We start from the raw sequence: 26,500 nt of genomic DNA on the forward strand, positions 1-26,500 counted from the left end.
ATATCAATATTATATATATGTGTGTGTGTGTGTGTGTGTGTGTGTGTGTGTATCAGTATATACACATTCATTTTTGGGAGGCTTATCATTTTCGAAATTAGGACTGATAACTCCACTTCTCTTAGTTTGATAAAGACCGCAAATTCTGTTATCCAAATGGTCCGAATTTAGCTTTGCATAAGAGACAAAACAAAACATAAATTTAACTGAGCCTTAGACATAAGAGAATCGAATTTCGATCACTTTAACAAACCAGAAGCTAGTACTTAATCACAATTTCAGAAGTTACAAATTTTGAGTTGCTTCAGCGTAATGTAGCTCATCTTCAGGAAAAACTTAAAATTTCGAGAAATTATATAGCCAAGGCAGACAGAATTCACTGCAACTTCAGAGATCTAACCTTAGACCGACCTCAGTCTCAGGCACGAGAAGTCTTGAAATGAGATCAACCTTAAAAAAGGAAGTCTTAATTTACGGTTAAAAAGAGTAAATCTGTGAAGTTTGTCTCAGTACCCCATTACAGAATTGGTTTATGAAACCTTGCCTAATTCCAGGACTGTGCAAGATAAATATCTGAAATAAAATTCTGATAATTGGGTGAAGAAAGACAGGAAAATCTTTTGAAATCTCCCTCTCTTTTGAGCTCCATTTGAAGTAGGGCTTAAGAAAGAAGCAGAGAAAAAGGAACATTTAAGCTATTGAATCCTGGTCTGAGGTAATGGCAAATTACGGAAACACGTCTATGTATAAGCCATATAAATTTTCCGAGTTCCCACATCTGCCAAGAAAGGTTATCTCGGTCAAAATGGACCTGGTCGTCCTAACTTTCACAGAAATAGACTTTGCTGAGCATACTCAAAAACGATATTGTGCAGCACAGAGCTTAAAGCAATACTTGGTCTGACATTCACCGAAACGTACTTGATATTTAAACATGTATGAAGATGCATTCTTTATTTATTTAGGTGTATTGCCTCGAATCTCAGCTATTTGCCTCGCGCCGTCTTTCAGACAGCTGCAATAAAGCATATTTCATCGTTCCATTTTGCCACGAAGATACGTATTAGTAACTTATCAACCATTTTGGTTTTGTTATTATTACTGTTCTGTATCCATAGTTTTCATTATATATAATTGCCATCCTTCTCGTCTTATGAGCGTTATAGTAGTTGTTTTAGATTTTATTCTTTTGCTGATGTTATTCTAAACGTTATAATTGCTATCTTGAACAAACCTATTCTCTCTAAATTTCATAGTTTTTTTTACTTTGTATTTTTCAAATACAAATATACACCAGTAATGACTAAGCTAATTTGTGCTGATGTACGTATGAAGGCTTATTCATGTACTCCCAGGCCTGAGGCATACACACACACACACACACACAAGAGAGAGAGAGAGAGAGAGAGAAGAGAGAGAGAGAGAGAGAGATGACTGATTTAATGTTGGAAATTCTCATCCTAGCAATTGTGGTCATTTCTGCACGAAGTACATCATATTTCATCTCATAATAGATGGCTGTTATGCACTCAGTCCTTACCAGTAACTACTTCCACATTCAGCAAGGACACCAATCTACTCAAAAAATTCTGTAAACTGACAACGAGAAGGAATAAACAAAGAAATAACGAAGGAAAGTATCTACGTATAAGTCTGACTGAATCTTGGGAAGGTTCAGCTATACACAATTGGTTGTCATGTGAGAAAAGAGCGCCCCATGGCTTCCCGAAGGCATTCGAGGACAGGAGAGTTCCGTGAAAGCATGCGAGAGTCCTTCCTTAAAATCTCGAGTATACTTTCACCCGTCAAGGTCGCTCTATGGTTACTTAGGTCTAACCCTTCTTCCGCTCTCTTTCTCCTCACGTCTGTTACACGCACTCTCTCTCCCCCCCCCCCCCCCCCCCCCCCCCCCCCCCCCCCCCCTCTCTCTCTCTCTCTCTCTCTCTCACTTCATCCCAAATCACCTCAACCTCAACCAGACCGCTTCCTCATACATTCTTCCTCCTCCTCCTCTAAGGATCTCCCACCAAAGAAAAAAAAAGAAGGGTCTTCTTCACTTTCATTTTCAAGGTTTACACTTTTAGCCTATGAGTCCTACCTCCCCTACTAAGGGATCGTTTCGTATGCTATCCAACAATCCCTTCCCCTCTCCCCCCAACCTTCCTTTTTTATGAATTCATTTATTACCTTTTAGTACATGTCCTGTGGGAGAGATGACTCAGGAGAAAGGATGAAGACCTTTTTTTTTCATTTTTGTTGTACCTTTTCCTTCTCCTTACACCTCTGATAAAAGGTCATTTTTTACTATTTTTTTTATGTGTAGGTTGTTATTGCATCACACCAGACTAGATTACTTTTGTTATCTACGTTGAATGGTCCCTCGTTCTCGGGAAAGTAGACGGCACAAGAAAATGTTAAAAGTGCTTCACATAAATACACAGAAAACTACAGAACCTCCAGTGGTTGTGGTGAACACCAATTGGGGAACATGTTATTCTTTTGGTCACTTCATTTCCTTTCATTTATTCACAGACTCTCTCTCTCTCTCTCTCTCTCTCCCTCATGTTATATCATGTTAATAATAACTTCAATACACTTCGAACTTCCTTCGTTATTTCATTGTCATGACCAAGCCTTGGTCATGACGAAAGAAAATAAGACCGAATTTTCATTTTTATGCTTATCTATGGGAAAACAATTTCTCATCTAGAAAAGAAATAATTCCTTACAAATTTCATTTACCATTTGGCAGTCACAGCCATTTTACAGTTCACAGAGACGAAATCTTCTCTCGAAATCGTCTCTCTCGCTCTCTGCCCATCCTCTCTTCTCTCTCTCTCTCTCTCTCTCTCTCTCTCTCTCTGGCCTTTTGGTACAGAGGTAAGTGCACAAACTGGTCGACACCAAAGCAGTGAAAAATATATCTGGTTGTCAGTCGATCGTTGTGGATCGCAGCTATTGTGGGAAAAGGAGAGGAGTGCTAAAGATACTCGTAAGATTCTTCTCTCTCTCTCTCTCTCTCTCTCTCTTTCTCTCTCTCTCTGAGAGCCAGTATAATTCTTTCCTTAAGAACAGAAAAGTTATGATGAAGTTGTGAAGTTCAGGCGTTTGCCAAAACTTCACAACTGAAAATCCATATCCTTCACTGAACTTCAGCCTAGTTTGGTGTCCAGTTTCAATAAGAGATGACTATTGACTTGAAACATCGATTCCAAATAACTGTTTCATGATCAGATGAACACAGACGAAACAGATTTAGTCGATTGACTCTGATGAGTTTGGCTCACGGCCGTAGTAGTAAGCGAGTTCGATCACTCCTGCTTCGTAAATAATTACTTACCAGTTACCTCTCTTCCGGAATAACTGGGGATCAGAGTGAGCCACGGTCTAGACCGTGGAGTGAGCCCACCCGCTGATGAACACAGATCAGTTGCATCGCGGTAACGCCATCATGCCAGAGGGATTATATTGATTACTGTTCCACTATGGGGATTGCCGATAGACCACAGAGGTTATTCTTGCATTGCTGGAATTACTGATGCACCACATAGATAACCAATGCACCTTAGAGATAACTAGTGGGCCACAGAGATGGCAACACACAGTAAAGGTTTCCAGTTGACGTCAAAATCATTATACCGTTTAGAGTCTATGTTTTAGACAGCCATGATACTAGGATAGAAGTGACGTCACAAGGAAAATTTTCATCGAAAGAAAATTTTCTTGCACCATGTAGTATGTTCCGAAGTTGTGAGTTACCAATTAACCCACATTCTTGAAGGTTAGTACATGAAAAGGAAAATTAGCCATATACAATATGTGGATAGTAAAGGCCATGTTGGGAATTCCTTTCCTCATGAGGAAACCTATGAATTGTCAGTGACGATCATTACTTTACATGAAATACCTGTGCATACGGGATTGATCATAAGAATATGGAAATCATTTAACATTAAAAGCATTACCGTTCGACCATATTACCGTTGCACCTTAGGGATTTTCGTGAACTCACTTAATTGTCGTCGAATTGTGAAGATAACCAATGCGCTATTGAATCAGGTTTGCGCTTCAGGATTAAGGTTTACTCCACAAGAATTATACTTGTATCTGCAGTTTAGCTTCTACAGTTTACGGATCTTCTTAGACAGTGCCACAATGGCTCCCATAGATTTGAACCCGGTATGTATCCATTTTTGCGGCGTCCAAGCCCGTTGGTGATTACCGACACACACACACACACACACACACACACACACACACACACACACACACACAAGCAAAAGACTAAATATCATAAAGATAATGACGCCGAAGAAATATTAGTACTAGACATTAAACACTGAAAACCCTTGGGGGTCACTACGTAGGAAAGATATCAGTTAACTGAATTTATTACTATAGACATTGAAGAATAATCGATATTGTACATTTCGATTTCATGATATTGAATATATTAACCGACTTCCATGTTGTTTGTATGCTAGTGCACCATATTCCCATACTATACATATACAGTTTTCCTAAGTTAAGCCTAATTTTTTTCCTTCAGTGTGCTTGGCACCAGAAGGGCACAGCCTTACCGATGTCAGCAAGTTATAATATATATATATATATATATATATATATATATATATATATATATATATATATATATGTATATTGGTTTTATATGAACACTAGCAAGCACACCAGTGGCAGAACTAGGTCATTATGGGCCCTGGTGCAAATTATTTGAGTGGGCCTCTACCATGAATAGCAAAATTAATTGCCATTTAATGATGATACTCTAGTATATGTAAGAATAAAAAATACTACTACTACTAATACCACTAGTACTACTACTATGAGCATCATTTTCATTATCATTTATATTTTCATTATTTCTATTACCTAAACATATTTACAAGTATATTACCAAATCAATCTACTAAGACACTATGATGGGCCCCCAATCGCAGTGGGCCCTGGTGCATTGCACCTCCTACACCCCCAGTAGTTCCGCCGCTGAAACATACACACAGACACAAACACACACACACACACACAGGTCTGGTAATTCTAGTACTGAAAGAGAAAGTGTGTTTAAAAAGAAACGAAAGAACTTGTCACGAAGGTGGTTATGGGGTAGAAAGGGGATTACTACTGAGGAACTAGAGGAGTGGAAGAAAGTAGAGGAGAAAGAGAGGGGATTGGAATGGGGAAGGAGATTGGAGGGGGTACTGGTGGGAGAGGAATAGACAAGTTTTGCACCAAAGCATCACCAGCCCCATCAGACTAACTGGCCTGTTGGGTGATTTGTAACTTCAAGAAAATTATTATTATTATTATTATTATTATTATTATTATTATTATTATTATTATTATTATTATTATATATTGGCTAAACAAGAAACATCAATTCTCATCAACCATGAAGCCATGCAACTGCATTATCGTGTTTCGTTAGAAGGCTAAACCAGGTAAACACTTTCCTCATCAGTGTACCGGGCTAGAGGGTAAACAGCAGTGTCGTGCGCGGTAATTTTAACTTAATCGCGTTTATTTATAGTAACAATAAGGCTGATTTTCATGTCAGCCAAGTTAATTGAAAATATAAGTTACCGCTATTTTCCTTTTATGGATTAATGGTAAACAGTAACTTTAATATATGTATGTGTGTGTGTGTTTTTGTTTTTTGTTTTTTTGTGCGCATGCGTAGTTGTAAAAGAGGCTGCTTCAAGAGCAAGAACCTGCGTTGACATAATGCCATAATAATCTATAGCAATATCAGAACAAAAGTTCCTAATTTGATTCTCTTTCTCTCCATTCTCGCTTATCACCTCTCTCCATATCTTTTTCGCCCTCTATGCATATGTACTGTGTTCATGGACGTTTAGGTATATGAATATATCGCAATGAAATTACTGAAAAATACTTCATCATTTGATAAGCGTTCACCATCGAACACCTTGCAATAACCCTCCATTCTCTATGAATAAAGAAAATGCATTGAATGGGTAACTCTTCTATCCTTTTCTTGATTATCTTTGCATGACTTGGAAAATTTCGAGGAAAGCGTTGTGATATTTGTGATAGCGTTGTTTTTCATAGATTTATATGACATTGAACATAAAAATCCTTACAAATAAATGAATTAATTTGATGGACAAGAAATTGATCAGCTTGATTTCATAATCATATCCTTTTGGCTTCGTCTGACTATCTCCTTCCCAAATATTGGCATCCATATTGTTGGGAGTCTCAATGGCCAGTCATACTTGGCTCTGAGCCTTACTATAGGAGATTCACATTAACCGTGCATTTGACGTCTAGGCCCGTCCCTTACGATGCTCCTGATTGGCTGTTGATAAGCCAGTCACAGGACTGGAAACTCTCAGTCTCTCTCGAGAATTCACATAGGCAGGGTGTGTGTTCCTCCTCTCCTGAGGGATAAGCCTTTTAAACGTATACCTCAGGAGAGGTGGAATACACATCCTACCTATGTGAACTCTAGAGAGAGAGACTAAGTTTCCAGCCATGTGAACTGATTGGCTTATCAACAGCCAATCAGGAGCGATGCAAGCGACGGGCCTAGACATCAAATGCACGGTTGATGTGAAGCTACTATAGTGTTATTCTGTACGTTATTTAATTTGCTTTCCTCTCATTCGTCTTGTTGTCTAACCCCCTCTATCACCATCGTGATTATCGAAAAGAGATGCCATTGTTGGGCTTAGCTTTCATTCGAAGTCAATAGTGGCTGCTTTGGAAGTCTCGCCAGCCAGCCGATAGCGTATAGACCCAAGTAGTATAAATATGTTAGTCATATTGATACCCCAACTGCGGGACTGCCCCTTAGAATTGGCTCCTGCATTCCAGGGATAGCCTGCTTCTGGGAATAGGACTATCGGCATTCTCTCCAGCTTGCCCGCCAAGAGGATCAAAGTGGGATGATTGTATTCATGCAGTGATCTCAGTCCCATAAAGCTTGTTTGGTCTGTACTTGAGCCAACCTAATCTAGTTGGAGTCAGCTCTTACTGGTTCTCTGGTGAAGGAAAGGATTTATTAAAACAGGCCGTACCCTGTTTTTTTTTTTTTTTTTTTTTTTTTTTTTTTTTATTTGGGTGGAGGTCTTTTTTTCCCCAAAACTGCACCTTTTCTTCTTTAAATGTCATTGCATATGTAGGTAATACAAGATGAAATACTTGAAAATATGGACATCCAGAAATTTGAGGCGGGGGGGCCGGGTTTTCGATCCCCCCGACCCAAACCCCCTCGGTACAGGCCTGTAAAAGGTTTATGGCTCAATTTCAAGACACTGAGACCTTATCTTGTTGTTTATTATTTGTGTGTACTAACCCTTGATGACTTGACACAGCTGATGATCTCTACCGCCTTGGATATGAATAACCCTAATTCAGCAAGATACAGGACAGATGCTGCATTTGTTACAGGGAATGAAGAAGAAGAATAATGATAATAAATCGAATATTCCCGATGCAAACAATTCCATTTCCAAGAATAATTTTGAAATAATGCCATCAACATTTTGGGTAGGAGTAAAGCTTAACAGGATAAATTTCCAAGCGCAAAATAGAAAATATGATACATAAGTATCCTTCAGCATATATGGAGAAGCATTTCAAGTAAGTGAGCAGATGTATTATAGAAGATTATATAAATTAACAGTCAGATAACAAGATAACACCAACATGACTATATTAAGTGACCTGAAAACTGGACTAAAACAGATGATGAAAAAAGAAGACTCTATTCACAAAGACCACGCTAAAATTGCTAAGGCAAAAACAGAGTAAAGCAATTATTCAAAAATATTTATATACTTGCAAAGAAAACGTAAGAAATATTCAGGCTAGCGATATCAGTCACATGCTGAGTCATGAAATGAAATGAGATCTCATGACAGAGATGAAACCTCATGTGAATTTTAGTAAATTCTGAAGAGTCACGTTTAATGAAGATCTTTATAACTTCACCGAAGAGGAGATGCTCGACATGTATCCTTAAAGGACCTAAAAAATTCACAGAGTACCAAACTCTACGAGGATAACCCCCATCTACGAAAAGCTGGAAGTACCTTTTAATTTCGTTACAGAATGAGAGAATACTGTTAAATAAATTCATACCACACCCGTCACAATGCTATATGACTTACAGTATTGGCCATCCGTCTCATTTTTATGACTTGTTCAGCCATAACAAAAGGGTAGCAATCATAAGTATTATATTTACTTGAGGGTATGGAAATTTGTCCAGAAGAATAGAGACAGCACTATGATGGTTTCGTATGGGTCATGCTCACCTTGTTCATAAATATTTGAGGAGTGGTGATCACCACTTATTTGGTAAATAGTTGGTCGTCTGGTCGAAGGCCCCAGTCTGTCGGATCTCGAAAATTAATAATTTTCTAAGGCTTATGCTGAAGATGTCAAATACATCGTTGCCAGGATTCCCAAAGAAGCTCTTAGCACTTTTAGACTGAATTCTTCCTTGACAGGATTCCCAGAGAAGATGCTCGTGGCACTTTTAGATTGATTTCTTCCTTGACAGGATTCCCAGAGAAGATGCTCGTGGTACTTTTAGACTGAATTCTTCCTTGACAGGATTCCCAGAGAAGATACTCGTGGCACTTTTAGACTGAATTCTTCCTTGACAGGATTCCCAGAGAAGATACTCGTGGTACTTTTAGACTGAATTCTTCCTTGACAGGATTCCCAGAGAAGATACTCGTGGTATTTTAGACTGAATTCTTCCTTGACAGGATTCCCAGAGAAGATACTCGTGGCACTTTTAGACTGAATTCTTCCTTGACAGGATTCCCAGAGAAGATGCTCGTGGTACTTTTAGACTGAATTCTTTCTTGACAGGATTCCCAGAGAAGATGCTCGTGGTACTTTTAGACGGGTTTCTTCCTTGACAGGATTCCCAGAGAAGATGCTCGTGGTACTTTTAGACTGAATTCTTCCTTGACAGGATTCCCAGAGAAGATGCTCGTGGTACTTTTAGACTGAATTCTTCCTTGACAGGATTCCCAGAGAAGATGCTCGTGGTACTTTTAGACTGAATTCTTCCTTGACAGGATTCCCAGAGAAGATGCTCGTGGTACTTTTAGACTGAATTCTTCCTTGACAGGATTCCCAGAGAAGATGCTCGTGGTACTTTTAGACTGAATTCTTCCTTGACAGGATTCCCAGAGAAGATGCTCGTGGCACTTTTAGACTGAATTCTTCCTTGACAGGATTCCCAGAGAAGATGCTCGTGGTACTTTTAGACTGAATTCTTCCTTGACAGGATTCCCAGAGAAGATACTCGTGACACTTATAGACTGAATTCTTCCTTGACAGGATTCCCAGAGAAGATACTCGTGGTACTTTTAGACTGAATTCTTCCTTGACAGGATTCCCAGAGAAGATGCTCGTGGTACTTTTAGACGGGTTTCTTCCTTGACAGGATTCCCAGAGAAGATGCTAGAAGATGCTCGTGGTACTTTTAGACTGAATTCTTCCTTGACAGGATTCCCAGAGAAGATGCTCGTGGTACTTTTAGACTGAATTCTTCCTTGACAGGATTCCCAGAGAAGATACTCGTGGTACTTTTAGACTGAATTCTTCCTTGACAGGATTCCCAGAGAAGATGCTCGTGGTACTTTTAGACTGAATTCTTCCTTGACAGGATTCCCAGAGAAGATGCTCGTGGTACTTTTAGACTGAATTCTTCCTTGACAGGATTCCCAGAGAAGATGCTCGTGGTACTTTTAGACTGAATTCTTCCTTGACAGGATTCCCAGAGAAGATGCTCGTGGTACTTTTAGACTGAATTCTTCCTTGACAGGATTCCCAGAGAAGATGCTCGTCGTACTTTTAGACTGAATTCTTACTTGACAGGATTCCCAGAGAAGATGCTCGTGGTACTTTTAGACTGAATTCTTCCTTGACAGGATTCCCAGAGAAGATGCTCGTGGTACTTTTAGACTGAATACTTTTAGACCGAATTCTTCCTTGACAGGATTCCCAGAGAAGATGCTCGTGGTACTTTTAGACTGAAATTCTTCCTTGACAGGATTCCCAGAGAAGATGCGCGTGGTACTTTTAGACTGAATTACTTCCTTGACAGGATTTCACCCAGAGAAGATACTCGTGGTACGTTTTAGACTGTAATTCTTCCTTGACAAGGATTCCCAGAGAAGATGCTCCGTGGTACTTTTAGACTGAATTGCCTTTGCCTTTTGACCGGAGGGTCCTTCCCAGAAGAAGAATGCTCGTGGTACTGTTTTAGACTGAATTCTTCCTTGACAGAGGATTCCCAGAGCAAGATGCTCGTGGTGTACTTTTGAAAGAACTGAATTCTTCCTTGACTAGGATTCCCAGAGAAAAGATGCTCGTGGTAAACTTTTAGACTGAATTCTTCCTTGAAACCAGGATTCCAAGAGAAGGATGCTCGTTGGTAACTTTTTAAGACCTGAATTCTTCCGTTGACAAGGATTCCACCCAGAGAAGATAATACTCGTGGTACTCTTTTTAGACTGAATTCTTCCTTGACAGGAATTCCCAAAAGAAGGATGGCTCGTAGGGTAAACTTTTAGACAGGAATTTCCACCTTTGACAGGATTCCCACGAGAACGATTGCTTCGTGGTACTTTTATTTTTAGACTGAATTCTTCCTTGACCAGGATTTCTTCCCAGAAGGAAGAATACTCGTGGGGTACTTTTAGACTGATAATTCCTTCCTTGACAGGATTCCCAAAGAAGATACATAAAAAATTATAAAATAGAAAAAAAAATCGATGTAGAGTAGGCGAACTGAAAAAAAAAAAAATTTTAACGGGTTTCTTCCTTGACAGGATTCCCAGAGAAGATGCTCGTGGCACTTTTAGACTGAATTCTGCCTTGTCAGGATTCCCATAGAAGAAAGATAGATTTTACATTACAAGCAATAGAAATACCAATTCGTCACCTATCCCAAAAATGAAACAAAATGGCTTTTGTTGTTAATGAGACTCTGAGAGCTTTGTGTTACGTATATTCAGAAAAGGCTCAAACCATTAATTGACAGTAGTAGGCATAATAGTATACATCATAACGGCTGACAAAACAATCAAATGAAAATTTGATAAAACGTCTTACTCACCCGATCTGGTACTGAAGACTTCTATTTGTTTCCTTAACTCAAATCTTAACTGTGTAGTCCCCAGTTTTAGAGCAATAAAGAAGCTATCCATGAGGAGAAGGAGCACTAGAAGGACCAGGCAGTCTCCTGCATCGGGATAAAATAAAGCTTCAAAATAGGTGGCCAAAGTGCTGTCGTTCTCCGGTGACGCTTCCTATGAGAGGCGAAGAACTTTCTGAGTGGCCCTTTAAGGAATTTTTAATGGAAAAGTCCACCAATCTAAGGAAAATACTGAAACCAAAAAAGCAAGCTGGCGCCAATACCATTTAACCTCTGACAGTAAGTTTACACTAACTCATGTGGTATTTTAAGCATAAGCTTTCTTCATAATATGATAAACTCTCAAGATAAACTTTTATCAGTAGAGGATAAGCGTAACCTAAAAACTCTTCAGTCTATAAAAAGCCTCAGACATTAGAATTGTCTACATTACGTAATACTCTATCGGTAAGATGACGTCATCTGCCCACTTATGTCTCTAAAATTGGAGTTGGCATTAACTTGAGACTGGCAGTAAAATGTCATCAACGTAATTCACCTGACATCAAACAGCACTCAGCTGTAAAAGCGTCATTATCAAAACTTTTTGTGCTCTGAAAATCCTGGACTGCGTCAGAGCCTTTCTGGTAAAGGAAGCTTTTGTAATTCAGAGTAACAATCAGATTTCCTTATTATTAGTAACTCCAGTAGGATTGAAAAGTTTATATTCGACTTCCGAAAAGTTTTAGAATATTCTAACTGATTTCGATATCCAGACGAAAGCAAGGAACATTTTTCAGAAAAATGTTGACGTTCCGAAAGAGATGAAACTGGAAAAGTCAAAGTAAACTGATCTGAAATCTATCACAGAATCCAATAAATATCCGAACGCCTTCACCTAATATTTTTTCATCGTTGATTCGTTGGGATTGTAAGTTAAATGGCACAGGATCCTTACGTAACAATCAGGAGAACAAATGGAGAAAATTAAGAAATAGCATCGTAAGCGCCAGGGGTGAATTTTTAATGCAACAGCTAAAGTTCAAGGCAACGTTAGACGGCAGGAACTATATATAAGGCAGCTTATTACACACACACACAAACACACACACACACACTCATACACACACACACGCTTAGTATATGGTTCCTATTGTCCGACGTTGCTCTGGATTACATGAGCTTTCTGTTCAAGAAAGGCTCTGGTGCAGCACAGAGGTTTAAGAGCCAAGATTGTTTTGATTATGGCACTACACCTTTACTTAAATCGACGTAAAAAAAAAAAAGGCGTTTACAGCTGAGCAGTAGTTACTGAAAGTTGATGACATTTAACTCTCAAGTTAATGTCAAGCTAATTTTCAGAGATAAGAGTGTACAGTGCTGCCTTTGGAAGTGCAAATGGTTTGGTATGGAGACATGGTGCTCCTTTAGATAGAGTAGTAGGCCTACCTAAGTAAAGGACTGGGACCCCTTGTTGATAAGCTTTCCACATAGATTTATAAAGTGACTAATATTAGGCAAGTTTTCTGGATCATATATTCATCCGTGATTTAGCTTGTAAGATATATATCTGTATAACAGTGACCATTATGTTTTTTTCTGAATATACCCTTTAAAAGGGAAATAGTTTAAGATATGCATAAGGCAGTGACTGTTGGGACGTCTTTGTTAAAGCAGATAGATTTATATAAATACAGGCTTAATTAAGGACATACGCACAGACACAAACACACACACACACACACACACACACACACACACACACACACATATATATATATATATATATATATATATATATATATATATATATATATATATTTATATGTATGTGTGTGTGTGTGTTTGTGTCAGTGCGTATGTCCTTAGGCTTGTATGTATATAAATCTATCTGCTTTAACAAAGACGTCCCAACACACACACACACACACACACACACACACACACAACATATATATATATATATATATATATATATATATATATATATATATATGTGTGTGTGTGTGTGTGTGTGTGTGTGTGTGTGTGTGTGTGTTTACGCATGTCTCTATGTATACCTGTGTTCTTGTAAGATGATTTCACTCGAATTTTAAAAGAAATTGAAAATAATCGAAGATGCCATCTGGAGTAACCTTGGAGTGGAAAAATCAATAATCCTCTTACCGATGGCGATGGCGCCTCCTGCCTTGAACACACTTAGTAAGACAATCGACCTCTTCCTGGACATTACGTGCCTCGTCCTACCTCCTCTGCCTTTCGAGATGATCTAGTGATTGCTTTCACAACTGTGTCACGACAAGTGTAGTGTCCTCTCTCTCTCTCTCTCTCTCTCTCTCTCTCTCTCTCTCTCTCTCTCTCTCTCGTAAGCTGTTCGCGTCACGAAAAGAGGGATTTATTAGAAAGTGACAGTTTTTTTTTTTTTTTTTTTTTTTGCGTTATTACCCGAGCGTGTTCTTGGCCATTTAGTTCCCTAGAAGTTTCGAATTTTACATTTTTTTTTAAAAAATGAGTGTTCTTGTATTTTTTTTATGCTGTGTGGTATAATGTGTTTGGTAGCAGAATAGAAGTTACGTAAATGACAAATGAATTAGAAACTAGTGGGAAACATAAACCGTCTTGAAAACCCAAAGAGAAACGCATCTAGTGACAAAAATCTCTTGATGAATGCTACCTTATGAAAATATTCAATTCTAAAGAAAATTCGGTGCAAGAAATATTTTAAAAAAATTATTCTGACCTGGAAGCTGTGTGCGAAGTACTCAAGACAAATTAGAAATAGGCGAAGATTTTGCTTCTTTTATCTTTAGTAACTTAACTTAGAAAAAAAGTATGTTTGGAGCTCATTTGATATACTTCCGAACAGCTGTGTTAAGATTAGTCTCATAGTCATCATTATGTCATTATTAACATTTTTGCCATAAGAAAATAATTTAACCAGGACCCCATTGGCAAACACGTGGAATTATTATTATTAGTATTGTTGGCAGACAGTTGTCGTTAGTATTATTATTCTTTTTATTTTCTTCGTCTATCACTGTTATCCTATTCAACTGGTTGGTTTTTAAAGTAGAGTGGAGTTCCGGGTTGCATCCTGCCTCCTTAGGAGTCCATCACTTTTCTCACTATTTGCGCTGTTTTTCGTAGCACGCTCTTTTGCATGATTCCTGGAGCTACTTCAGCATTTAGTTTTCCAGGTTCCTTTTCATGGATCTTGGGACTGTGCCCAGCGTTCCATGATTATGGGTACAGTTTCCACTGGCATATCCCATACCCTTCTTATTTGTATTTTCAGATTTTGATACTTATATCAATTTTTTCTCTTTCTTTTTCGTGTCTTCCGGTGTCCCGTGGTATTGCAACATCAATGAGTGATACTTTCTTCTTGATTTTGTCAATCCTTTCAGTCTTGACCAGGGTAGCCTAGCTACTATTGTCTTGATGCTCTTATTATTATTATTATTATTATTATTATTATTATTATTATTATTATTATTATTATTATTATTATTAATTATTATTATTAAAAGAATTTCATGGTAGCGTAAGTCTTGAAGTGGAGAAACAAATCCACAGTTATGTATGGGTACAAATATTCAAAAATAAATACATACAGAGATTTATTTTTAAAATATAATGTACCCTTACATAATTGTGATTTATTTCTCTATTATCATGATTATTTCTTTTCATGAATTTCCTTATTTACTCCTTCTAACCCAGTAGTTTACATTTAACCGCAGGAACTCAGCAGAACAACGTTTTAGTTAAAGGTGACTATCAGCATATGTGTCCTTTAAGCGGCGCCAAGAATGGTGTTCCTATCATTGACAAGGCACACAAACTTAAGAGTATTGTGACGCAGCCCTCGCAAACATTTATTTACTACCCCCCCACCCCCCCCCCCACCCCCCACCCCAACCCCCCGCCCCTAAACCTTGCCCTTAAAGGTTCATTAATAATCAGTAACTCTTTCTGCTCAGTGACTGATTGACTGACAACTCCCTGGTACTGTTGTGACCGAGTTATCACTCTGTTCTACCTCTTGATACAGTGGTCACGTCACATCGGCTGCTTTAACTTTTGGGGAATGGACTCCAGGTATATATAACGTTACCGATTATAGAATAGTATCATTGTATATATGTCGCGGATTCCAGAACAACCTCTCAGTGTATCAGTGAAAACTTGCTCTTCAAACGCTTCGTCAGCTGTGGAATTTTTTTTTTATGTATTACTGTATTATATTATCCGAAAGGTAGGAGTTTATCTAAGTAAATGATAACTTTGCCTATAATCATCGTATTTCCGCACAGTGAATCACAGAAGATAAAATGATGAAGGAAATCGGAACTTGAATTCGGCTACAATTTGTTAAGCAAAGAAAATGGCAGGACACTAAACAGACTTTTAAAAAAAATTGTTGATTAAACAGATTGATAAAATGAAAAAAATAAGCTTTATCCCTTTCGCACCACAAGTACAAAACTCATTTCTTCCGCTAAGATATCCACCCTTTGCGTGAACTATATGTGTTGTGTTTGCTATTTTATAAACCTTTTCAAAAAACTGAAACAGAACGTGACAAGATGGATCGACTTATATTTTTATAAAGAAAAACTATACCTGAAAAGTGGAATTTTATTTTATATCATATTGATCATCATGAGTCAGCGTGGGTCAGGTCAGCGCCGTAGATCAGCCCGTCATATTTTGAATGTTAAGTATTCTGAGTAATCTTTTAGAAAATTTTCATTTATGTATACATGTGAATTCAGCTGTTCATCAGCACAGGAGGGATGTTACTAAAGATTATGTTCTCGGTAACTCACTTTACCTTTAAGAAATAAAACAAATTGTTAACAAGACTAGTTGCGAATTACACATTATTCATTGTTTTATGATTTACCTTGATAATATGCTGTTTTGTGGCGATTAAGAGAGAAAAACCTGGGAACAATGATTATTTTCCGAATGCCTTGATATTGGAGATATATATATATATATATATATATATATATATATATATATAATATATATATATATAATATATATATATATTATAATATATATATATATATATATATATATATTATATATATGATATATATATATATATATATATATATATATATATATATAATACTATATATATATATATATATATATATATATATATAATATATGCTTACAAAAAATCACAATAGATGCACGTGACGTCATTAAATAAGCGAATACCACAGGAAAATTATTTTCCTGTGGCATTCGCTTTATTATATGTATATATATTATATATATATTATAATATATATATTATATATACGTATATAATTTATTATATATTATATATATGTATGTATGTTGTATATATATGCATGGTATGATGTATGCATATATAATATATAATATCTATATATATATATATATAATATATTAATGATATAATATATAGATATAAATATATATATAGTATATACCTTATATAATATATATATGTGTGTGTGTGTGTGTGTGTGTGTGTGTGTGTGTGTTATTATGCATTAACTAAGCCGATACTATACACTTACGACACATGAAAGGTAAGACAAAACTCTTCGTTAAAACGAATAGACAAAAATAGCACTTCTTTTTATTCATTCCATTATACGCAATTTTCATAATATCCCTTTTGGATTTACAGGGATGGAACCAAACATCACAAGCAAAAATTGCGAACCAGCGATGGTTCATTACTCAGGGAATTCTAGAAAAAATTCTGTGAAAAGATCCAGCAGATTCCTCTCGTCGTATCTCTCATCTCGAGACACCCCTGAAGTAAGTATACGAAGGTATATTGTATCTTGGAATTAGTCCCTATAGTCTCTCTTACGTTCTGATTTTCTAATGAGTTTTATCATAGTTTCTTTGCTATCTTTCTTTCCCTCGTCCATGTGGCCTGGAAGTACAATGCTATGGATCATCTTAAACTGCATCCGTTTCTTGAGCCATAGACCTAAGAAGATCAGCACTTCAGAAGAGTTTGGAAGTCGTTTTAGTATATATCAGGGGCACTGACTTCCTACATAAAAAAAAAAACTATTTTGCTTTACCTTACAGTCAACTTAGAAGGAATGCTCTAAAATTTTGGAGAACTTCAGGATCAATTTTGTATTTAAATTTTCAGTTTCCGTAAAAAATCTAATGAGGGAGAAATATGCAATGATCATGAATTCCCCCAGTTTCTCAAGGGCGCGTTCACAAGGTTCCTTGCAAGAGCTGCCCATTGTTATTTTTATTAAGGACAAATTGGCAAGGGCCCTGCAACCAGAATTAAGTGGCGAAAACATAGTGTGAGAATTGGACAAAGGTCGAGTGCGTTAAATTTAACATTTTCAATCAATAGGATTGGTTGAGATGGAGCTCAAGGCTTTTTTCTGTAATGTTATAACAGGGAGAAATATATTTAAATCTGTGATTAAAATATTTCTCAGTCCATCAAAGGACGTGTATGGTGCACTTTTGGGGAAGGGGACATAAGACAAGAATAATTTGGAAGTATTAGTGGACAAAGTCTTCGTTATGAAACATTATTAAGGGTCACATACGGACCTAAAAAAATCACAGTGACCTAATGAGTGTAAGCGGAGGAATATAGTACACAACTAGTTCTTCTATTGCTAAAGAGTTAAATAAGCTTATTTCTGCAAAATCACCTGTAGAGAGTCTTTAGCTTATTTACTAGTTTTAACTCTTCCTTGAATTTAAATGCTGCTTTTGTAATTCTTTCTGCATTTTCGTTTACTTTTGTATCTCACTTTTAGTAGGTTTACCATTGTGCCCAGGAAACATGTTGAAAGAAATTTATTTCTGGGGACCTGTGTTTTATATATATATATATATATATATATAGATATATATATATATATATATATATATATATATAATATATATATGTATATATATAAAATATTATATATATATAATATACAAAATATACACACACACACACACACACACACACACACATATATATAATATATATATATATATATATTATATATATATATATATATATATATATATATATATATATATATATATATATTATCACATATTGTTGAGTGAGACAGGATCATAAAATATATTTGCCATTGTGCTTGGTAGCATTTACCCTGCAAGAATCACTGAGACACTCGTACTTCAACAGTTGATCTATAATTAACCACTAATGAAGAAATTTCCACAATAAAAAGCTTCTTTGCTTCATAAGCAGTAGTGTAAAGAACTTCCCTATACAATTCACTTCTATAATACAAGTACTTTTTTGCTTTGTTAATATAATTCCTGTGTCTTTATTCCTCTTATATTTCAACATAACCGTATCATACACTTTTCTCACCAACCCTTCTTCTTTGAACCTGGGGTTAAAATTCTTCACATTTTCTATCGTTTTCTTACTATATATGCATTACGTACCACGTAAATAGTTCCTCACGCCACATCCACCCTTTTCATTTTACCCACAACGTACGTATATCTATACTTCATCAAAAGAAAGCTGGCTTAACAATTCCTCTTTCATTCCAATCTTGGCTTCCATAGACAACTCATTTTTTCAAAACATTTGCCTAAACCCTGCTACCTTCCTTGCTTCAAAAATCTTTGCTTTGTTAATATAATTCCTGGGTCTTTATTCCTCCTATATTTCAACATGATCATATCGTACACTTTTCTCACCAACCCCTCTTTGAACCTGCAGGCAAAATTCTTCATATTTTCCACCCTGTTTCATGCTATATAAGCAACACATACCACGTAAATAGTTCCTCACGTCACCTACACCCTTTTCATTTTACTCACATTGTGTATCTATACTTCATCAAAAGAAAGCTGGCTGAACAATTCATCCTTCATTCTAAGCTTGGCTTCCATAGGCAATCTCATTTTTTCAAAACATTTGCCTAAACCCTGCTACCTACCTTGCTTCACAAATCAATGACTTATTTCGTCTTTTATTATACCATAGTATGTTATATTTACTTCCATTATGACTATATTAATCAAACGTTTCTATCCTCATCAACTCACCAACTGTATTCATGGCTTCGATCTCCCATCACAACTGTACTCTTGCAACTATAATTAACATTGGTAGTGAGTTTCTTCCTATTGCAGATACTTCCAAGTCTTTCGCTGGTTATTGCAATTTGTCTATACTGTTCCCAGTTAGGACTGTAACATCTGCTAACATCAGACATTCCAACATTTAATGGCCCATTTTCTTTTCAAAGAACCTAGCTCCAACTTCTGAAGGCCTCTCTTTGACATTTCGAATTACTCCATCTATAATCAGTAGAAATGAAAAATACAGCACCCTTGCCTCATGCTAACATTTGACCAAACTTACCAGTCTTCCTTCTACGCATTTTGACACCGACTTTTTTGTTCATCACACAAACTTTTCATGGCCCCTCACAAATTACCTTCGTTCTTTCAAAAGCTTATTTTATTTTTTTAGGTCCGTATTTGGCCCTTAATGTTTCATAACGAAGACTTTGTCCGCTAATACTTCTAAATTGTTCTAGTCTCATGTCCCCTTCCACAAAAGTACACCATGCACATCCTTTGGTGAACTAAGAAATATTTTCCCTCATAATTTCTAGTGTAGCCTCTATACCCTTTATCTCGCACAAATGAATCATTCTTCAAACTCAATGTTTTGGCAACTTTCCAGTATGCATAAGTACCTTATCCACCTTTGTCAGCCAGTTATGTGCACTTTCACTGTTATACTTCAGCATCTCACGCATAATCAGTCTCTTAACTGCTGTCGTGACATCCACAACAGTCATTTCCACAAGAATTCTTAAATTTATACTAACACTTATACTAACACCTCATAGTTCCACTCAGACGCTTCCATCCTTACCTTGAGCATAGGACTGTGTTCTCTTCAGACAACATCTCTCCACTTGCTCATTAAGCTTTCTCTTTCCATTTAACCCCTTTAAAAAATTCTTCTTTTCTTTAACATACTTGTTGTGATTCATCCTTTTGTTATCATAACTTACCCTCATTTTATCTCTCATTTGCTTATCCATCTCCCTGCTTACCTGCCCCTCGGATAATCTCCCCTTTGTCTTTCACTTCATGCTGCTGACTCTAAGACACCATCCTGGAATATAGCATACCAAGCGTAAAGCCCCTTCATTTCAGTGTCTTTAACTCTACGGTATTTTATCCTCCATATTCTCCATGGTGCTGACTTGACTTCTATCATATGAAACTCTCCCGCCTTGAATCCATTAAGGCTTAATAACATGTTCCTTTTTCCACCCCACCAAAAGATTTTACCTTTTTCAGCTTTTTCCAAACTTCGACAAACTATGTACCCATCAAGTTTCTGTATTGTCAATCACATACCCTTTGAAAATGACGCCGGTAATAACTTTGTGCTTAACAACACGGACATAAAAACTAGACGACGCGTATATGCCTCGTGATTTTATCTATTATGTTATTCATTGTGTTGGACAAAATTGTCACGTACGGGAATTACTTTGGTGGACTTTCACCAATACGTCCATCAGCTTGTTCCTTCATCTTCTTTCTAACAACATAATCTTGCACCCTTTTCCTTACTTTCCTAAGTATACATTTGATTATTTATTCATAGGAACCCCATCAGTCATACAAATACCCATATCACAGTTGCCCTTGTCTTCACATTCATTTCGTGCTATGGAAGAGGAAAATTATAAGATTGCTCTACAATTAATTTGTACCATGTTATTAACATCTCTTTCGTTAATCACTCGAATATTTTGTCATTTGATTAAAGATACTAACTATAATCAGCTGAAGAGGAAAGATGAAACTGAAGAACTGGTGATAATATAAATGAAACTCTTCGTCATTGACAAATCCTTTCTGAAATGCGAACAGGAGCTAAAGTTACTTTCTCAAAAATCCTATAACGTATTTTCCAGTGCCATTTTTTTTTCGACATGTGAGAAACCACTTCAGAGACACATTGATTACGTTCTTTGTCGTCCACAGGACGAGAAGGAGCTTCCAGTCGTCGAGGGAGGAGAGACACTACAGTTGCCATCTCTGGAAGATCGCTGGATTTATCAGGGACCCAACTTCCTCGTCGACTTCGGTACAGAAGACGAGAGAACTCAGTACGGTAACGACAGACACACAGTGAGTCCGTTAAACAAGGGGACTGGGAGTCCGCGGCGCAGTGACAAAACACCGAGGGAGTAGGAAAAAAGATATATCTCAGTTTTACCAGACCACTGAGCTGATTAACAGCTCTCCTAGGGCTGGCCCGAAGGATTAGATCATTTTACGTGGCTAAGGAACGAGACCTACAGTTTATCGTTGGGATCCGAACCACATTATAGCTAGAAATTAATTTCTAATCACCAGAAAGAAATTCCTCTGATTCCACGTTGAGAGGGATTAGGAATCCGTTGAAGGGATGTTGGGATTATTAGGGGCCCGTTGGGAGTCCATTAAACAGGGATTTCTCAAAGGATTCTTTGTCATCTCATTAGGAACTGGGGTAAATTTCTACTTTAAACCATAACTGCGTTATGGAGCTGAAAATATTTTTCATATATTGAAATTTTTTTTCTGAGAAAGTTTCTGATGTCATTTCGTTAGCAAATGAGTACGTTTAAGATACTGCGTCCTCCCGCCTTATACCCTACAATTATGGAGGACCACAGTGGGAAGGCAGGGTTTGGGGTGGGAGTAAATCCAAAATGACTGAAACAGTAGGATGTGGATGTATTTAACCTAAGCTAACTTAGGATCCTTCCACATCTAATTTGCCATACCTTAAAGCTCCAGGTCCTTATTTGGCCAGCTCCCCCCACCCCTCCCCCAACCACCTAACCTTAGTTACAGTACTGTAAAGTAAGACAAATGATATATAATTTCATTGAGCTGTTGATTCTTACTTTCTTACTAAGTATCATTATTAACAGTCTTTCAGCCCCTAGGTAAAGCAAGTTTTTTTTCTGAATAAGTGCAGTTGTACTGCAGCTACTATTGCTACATGTAAATTAAAAGTAAAAACTTATCATCTACTGGTATTCTGGTTTTCAGAGGTGGGACGGAAGGATGCAAGTAGAGCTGCTGACGCGTCGCTGGGCCATTTCTCAGGGCGCGGTCAAGGAGATACCTTACGCAGAATATTTTCAGGTTCATTTTTGTCTTCCTACTTAAACTCTCGCCGGAGCTCAGATGTAAGTTGTGAGAATAACTAACAAATCTGTATTGATTTTGATAAGATGGAGGGAGTTCAGGAAAACGTTTTGGCTGTGAGGGTGTTAGCTATGGGTTGGAGGGGTTCTTCCTATTAACAAGGGAAAGTTTTCACTTGCACTGAGAGAAGAACAGAGTGACGGTGACCATACTTGAATCATTAGTTAGGTTAAGCTACGATATTTTGAACATTTGATAGAAGATTTTTTCCATCTTGTTACTAGAAAGTACCCTTCTGAACTTCAACACCACAAGGAATGTGGCTGCACTTAACCACTGTAAGCTTTGCTGAAAGGTTTTATTCCATTCCTCGAGTGAAAAACATTTAAATAATTTTGAATAATGAATCACTGAACGATGGGATGTATTGAACGATAGGATATCGTTATGTTAACCCTTATTTTACGTTTTAAATCAGCTTTGTTTTTTTTTACCACAAATTAAGAGCTTGTGAATGACATCATAGCGCATTGAATGTAATTTGGTTTGGTACTGTGAAAACTTAGCATGATCATTTTCAGTGAAATAATTTTTGGCTTTGCGTCAGTAATTCTTGATGGATCACCTCTGAACATCATGAGAATTTTATTAACGTCAGCTACGACCGCTAATATTATTAACTAAACAAGTTATTTGATGACTCGATTAAGAGACCCTGTAAAAACTAGGTCAGTGAAAAGGAGGCCTATAAACCTCGTGACCTCCAGATACGTGAGCTTTACAAGAGGGAAATTTTAGTTGGACACTTTCTGAAAATAGAACACAACGTGCTATTCGGACCTATGAGCAAAAGTGCCATGTACAGTATATTATCACACCATATAAGATCCGGAGTAAGAGAGAAGAACGAACTGACGGAACCGAACGAGATCCTGGTTTAGACAGGAATCATTAAGCCTCGGGGTGAGATCCTGGATTATTAAAGGAACCTGACAACCTTCGGATTCTATGATCGATACGTGAAAGGACAGAAGCTTCCGCAATACTGGATTGATATGTAAAGACCTTCAAATTAGACGTTTTTTTTTTTTTTCAGGCAAACTGGTACATCTTAAAAAATGTGAGACAGGGTTGTATTGTTTTGACTTTTTCACAGATAAAACGGAATTTATTTTTTCATAGACAGTCACCTTTGATGCTCTTGTTTACCTTAAGAACTGTGATGAATATGATTGTCGGTAATATAACTGGAGAAAAGAATTGCAGGTATTATGGAAATATTACAAAATTTATTTTCTAACGTTTCGTTTGACAAATGGATTCCATAGACGAAGGTCAATCATAACAGTAATTGCTCGTAAACTTAATGCCATTTATTTTTTTCTAAGGAACAAATACTCTCTATTTAAACTGAGGTTATTAAAAGGGAAGGTAGCTCAAAAGAAAATCACCTGAATAAAAGGAAAAAAGTCATTCTTTCCTTCGTTGTAAAAAGTGAAATTCTTGCACCGTCTCATAAATATTGGAATTAATCAGTCAAAGAATGTATTTAATAACATAATATGATCCAGGGATTTTGGGATTACAATGGAAAGGAAAAGATTCCATCGTCCTGAAGATCTGTCTTAAGTCCAGTTTAATTTAGAAGTAGAAGATGAAGTATCGAGGCGGAAATGAAGAGATGTTGCCAATCGTTTTCTCTCTCGCGGTTCATCGGTGCAAAAATGCCAACAGTGACGATAAATACATAAAGCCTGAATGTGTGTCAAGGCGGAGATGTCTGTATTGAAAGGTCGAAGCACTTACAATGAAAAGAACTCGATCGATAAATCTCTTCCTCTAAACTTGCCTTGGTCGTGAATCATTAACTCCTGTGTTAAGAAAACCTCCTCAGAATCTGCGGTTGGGCGAGATTAAGCTAGCTTATGCTAGCACGGGCCCGTGGAACTGCTTCCAAATATATAATGATCGTGGTGAAAATGACAGAATGTGTGGCCGAGTCAATTCTTACAACTAGCACTTGAAGACTGTTTCTTGAAGTTTCTAGTATGCAGAAATAGCAGTTTTCTTATTGTTTGACTGAGGCTAGTACTACCATTTTTCCTATTATATCAGTCATGAAGATGTCGTTCTTTAGTTTAAAATATAGTGTGATAAATTAACGTTATTGAAATGCATACAATTTTATCTTTAAAGCGAATTGCACATAAAATTACATTTTAATTGAAGATCTGTTATTTTACAAACATATTAACCTTAACTAGCTATGTCAATGATAAGCCTACTTCTTCTCTGATACTTTATCTAGTTGTGGACTAATTGTAGAAAAGGTCCAGGCAGTGCAGATGCTATTTCAGAACTGTTACTATCTTTACCCTTCAAACGGCATGTTATGTTACACTTATTTTAATTTAGATCAACCTGCCATGCGTACTATACGTAGTTAGTGTGTAGCATAATCGTCGAAGGCATTTGCTGTGCATCTGAAAGAATATTCATGATAATTGACACTAAACATTTCCATTGAGCATCACTACTTACGGTGTGTTGTTTGTAGTAGGAGAGAATAATTTTTAGTGACTCCCAAAGAAGAGCCATCACATTGAGCCCATAGGTCGTGTGCCTGAGCGATATCCATACAGATCAGTAGTTGCCACGTGCTATCCAATCTCCTTTTTGGTGAAATCACCTCCTCAGGCTGTGATATGCCTGGGCGGGTATGGAGTGAGCCATTGTAGCTTCTGCTGCGGTAGTTACAGAATCCTCCTGAGCTCCCAAAACACTTCAACAAATGGAGTTGCACCTAAAACAGGCTGTTCGCCGTACCAAAGGATGTCCTAGAAGTGTGGTCTCTATGTACAGATTATCCCCATGTCCAAGAGCACCCAGAGAAGTGTAGTCCACTCTCAAGAACACCCTTGTTCTCCCCCTGAAAACCAAGCGGAGTGCTTTGGATGGCCAATCATCCTTGAGCTCCCCCGAATCACAATGAAGTACCGTGCCATTCTGTGGTCACCATGATCCTCTGAAACCCAATATCAGTGCTTTGGTCAAATCTGTTACCCTTGTGCTTTCCCAGATTACCAGAGATGGACTCCTTCAAAAACCTAGAGGACTGTTCAGGACGGGCCAGTTGCTGTTTTCCAATCCAAATAGCCAGAGAAGTACTCTTAGCCAGTCAGTAGCTCTCAGGCTTACCTGAAGAGTTGTCATCGGCTGATAATTATTATCCCCAGCAAACTTCCTGTAATTGTTTGTTCCTGGAACCTACCATGAACTGGCAGCTGCTGATGTAGCTCAGTGACAAACCAGATTGTGTATGATGTTTTGACAACGAGAAGGCTCCAGAGGAATGAATGAGAGGAATAACTGTTCCGCTGCCCAAGTGGAAACTTGTAAGAATTATATGGCCATCTATGGTACGGTTTTGATAGAGCGAGGAATAAATCTGATTTAAGGAATCACAGGGGAAGAACACTGGGGATTTGAAAAAGAAAGAGGAAGTGAGATAATGTATTCATTATAAAACCAGTTTGAAAAGTTTGCGAGTGAAGGGGGAAGAAGTTTTATATAGCGTGCAATGACGAAGACAAAACTTATGAAAGAATCGATTGAGAGCCGAAATTGAGGGTGTTGAAGATATATTGCTACGAACGTAATCCGTTGAGAGCAGTTGGAAGTTATGTGAAGAAAGTGGAGCTTATACTAGATCTAATAAGTTGATCCGAAAATGACTAGTTTGGGGTACATATAAGCCTAACACGTGTATGTCAGGCGTAAAAGGTTTCTTATTCTTTTATGGATGGGGTAATGGTGATGGAAGGCTGATATAATCATAATAAGATATCGATCATGATTATGATCATGAAAATAATGAAAGAACAATTTGCGAAACTTGGAGTTCCATTTTGTGGAAAATTACCCACGAAAAGATCAGACCAAAATAATGGAAGGAGAACCAGAAAATAATATATGTGGTCCAGAAAATTTCAGTTGGTCAGAATAGAGAAATAATTCTTTCTCGAGGGAACTGTAATTTCAAATTGAACCTGACCCTCACGCATATTTCATGGAGCGGGTATGCGCTATCTCAGTCATTTCACCATCATCTCTCTGTCTGCCTGTCAATCTGTACGTCCATCACGTGAGCATATCCAA

General features: G+C 37.3%; 2 protein-coding genes across 2 annotated transcripts in view; one reads left to right on the forward strand and one right to left on the reverse strand.

Moving 5' to 3' along the window:
• The window catches only part of LOC135219206 (U-scoloptoxin(01)-Cw1a-like), a 39,923-nt gene extending 28,584 nt beyond the window's left edge, over positions 1-11,339 (reverse strand). Inside the window, exon 1 of the mRNA XM_064255766.1 lies at positions 11,129-11,339. Within this exon, the coding sequence (XP_064111836.1) occupies positions 11,129-11,219 (91 nt within the window). The 5' untranslated portion in view covers positions 11,220-11,339. The remainder of the gene's footprint in view (positions 1-11,128) is intronic.
• A 3,795-nt stretch (positions 11,340-15,134) lies between these two features.
• The window catches only part of LOC135220110 (uncharacterized), a 33,986-nt gene continuing 22,620 nt past the window's right edge, over positions 15,135-26,500 (forward strand). The window contains exons 1-4 of the mRNA XM_064257423.1: positions 15,135-15,247; positions 16,827-16,960; positions 21,185-21,314; positions 22,244-22,383. Coding sequence (XP_064113493.1) covers positions 16,829-16,960; positions 21,185-21,314; positions 22,244-22,383 — 402 coding nt within the window. The 5' untranslated portion in view covers positions 15,135-15,247; positions 16,827-16,828. The remainder of the gene's footprint in view (positions 15,248-16,826; positions 16,961-21,184; positions 21,315-22,243; positions 22,384-26,500) is intronic.

Source organism: Macrobrachium nipponense, chromosome 1 (assembly GCF_015104395.2).
Source record: "Macrobrachium nipponense isolate FS-2020 chromosome 1, ASM1510439v2, whole genome shotgun sequence".
NCBI lineage: Eukaryota > Metazoa > Arthropoda > Malacostraca > Decapoda > Palaemonidae > Macrobrachium > Macrobrachium nipponense.